Source organism: Myotis davidii, unplaced genomic scaffold, assembly GCF_000327345.1.
Source record: "Myotis davidii unplaced genomic scaffold, ASM32734v1 scaffold1471, whole genome shotgun sequence".
NCBI classification, from domain to species: Eukaryota; Metazoa; Chordata; class Mammalia; order Chiroptera; family Vespertilionidae; genus Myotis; species Myotis davidii.
The window spans coordinates 136255-138127 of NW_006284003.1; the positions used below are offsets into that span (position 1 = coordinate 136255).

Sequence of the window (1873 nt, forward strand, 5' to 3'; positions counted from 1 at the left end):
TGATGGGTCTTCGCTATCAACATAAGGACCCTCCTTCTCCCAACATTGATTATATCTCCATCCGACTGGACCTCACAGACAGCAGGAGTAAGATCGTATACAAGGTAGAGTTTGGGTTATGTGTCTGTGTCCCCAGCTGATCCACAAAAAGAGGGCCAGGTCCATGGGGGTGTTCATGTTGGTTCCCATGTCAGGGAGAGTTCCTGGGCCTTGTGTGTGGAACTGGTAAGTGACTCATTAGAACTGTAGGCTTGTTTATTCTGCTAGTAAGTGCTTGAAACAGGGGCTTTTGGATATAACATCAGTATAAACAGCTGGGGTGACGGTGTACCAGCTAAACAGCCTGCCTGTTTTCTATCTCTGGACTGGGACCAGTTTCATGCTTCCCTTCTTCCCCTCTCCCCGCTTCCATGTCTTCAGCTTGTCATTTGACCTTTTGTAACACCTCTTGGATGCCTCACTTCCCCCTTCTTTATTAGAACCATTTTTCAGCTGTTAGAGAAAATCAGGGCCCACATACCCGCTCTGCGAGGCCACAGGAAACTGGGAGGGAGGGGACCTCAGCCCCTCTGTTATGGGTGTAGCAGATTACATCCTTTTCACTCTTTCGGATTTTGAGGTGGAGGACTGGGTCATCAAGGAGACAGGCCTCCCACAGCCTCCCCCATCTTCCAATTTCTTTTAAACTCTCCTGCCCTTTCCTCCTCTTGTTCTCTTCACATTGAAATGATGACATAAAGTGGAATCAACTTATCTGAAATATTTAACATGCTACTCTACCGAGTCATGTACTCTATGATTTATTTATTTGGGTAGTTGAGGAGACTGTGTACCATCTGAAACAGTTTGTTTTTTTGCTAATATTCAATGGTCCATGATTATATTTGTGAAAGACTGTCATTGCTCACAGTATGATTTCTCACTAGGGTTTCTCCTGTGATCCAAACACTGAACATTATTATCCCTCAGGAATTGATAAGACATGATATAATAAGGAAATGATAAAATAGGATCAGAAAATGTTAGAATTGAGATTTGGGAAAAACTTTGAGGTAGATTTGAGTCTAACATTTAATAGTTAAGATCATGATGCTGGGCACAGATGGTTTGGGTTCAAAGGCCTAGCTGTGTGACTTTGAACTTTATGCTTTATTTCTTTAATCTTAAAAAAGAGGTAAGAATACCTACTTTTTAGAATAATTGAGAGAATTAAATGATGTAATTCTTATAAAGCACTCGGCACAAAGCCTGGCGCATAGTAAGCACCACACAAAAGCCAGTTAAAAAGCCACCCAGTAAAAAAACCTGATCATCAGCCAGGTTTGAAGTAACTGGTTTAGCCCATCTTATTGTATAGTTGTGGCCAGAGGAATTGTATACCTTGCCCAAACATACACAGCTCATCTATGGCAGAGCCAAGACTAAACTCTAAGTCTCCTAACTACTAGGGGATGTCTTCTGCTTGTTTTGTATGTTTTGATGTGAAACTTCTTTACTTTTAATGCTTTCTTAGCTCCTTAAAAATAACAGTAGATCCTTTTTTTTTACTTGATTGATTTTTCTTCTTTTTCTTTCTATACTGAGTTAGAGCTTTATTTGATGTGAAACTCCTTTACTTTTAATGCTTTCTTAGCTCCATAAAAAAAGCCAGTAGATCCTTTTTTTTCCACTTGATTGATTTTTCTTCTTTTTTTCTTTCTATACTGAGTTAGAGCTTTATTTATATTTTCAGATCAGTTTTATTGGGAGTTGACCCCTTTAAAGCACCTTCTTAGTTTATTTAGAATTAACCTATTCCATAGTCAATTTGGCATGTCATACAATATATTATCTTATGAAAATAAAGTTAATATGCTCACTGCAAAGAGTATTT

At 39.0% G+C, this 1873-nt stretch overlaps 1 protein-coding gene across 1 annotated transcript in view; it reads left to right on the plus strand.

Annotated features, from left to right (window-relative positions):
* Positions 1-1873, plus strand: part of FREM1 (FRAS1 related extracellular matrix 1) — a 122806-nt gene that overhangs the window by 7958 nt on the left and 112975 nt on the right. The window contains 1 exon segment of the mRNA XM_006754231.2: positions 1-104. This exon segment is cut by the window's left edge and continues 16 nt beyond it. Coding sequence (XP_006754294.1) covers positions 1-104 — 104 coding nt within the window.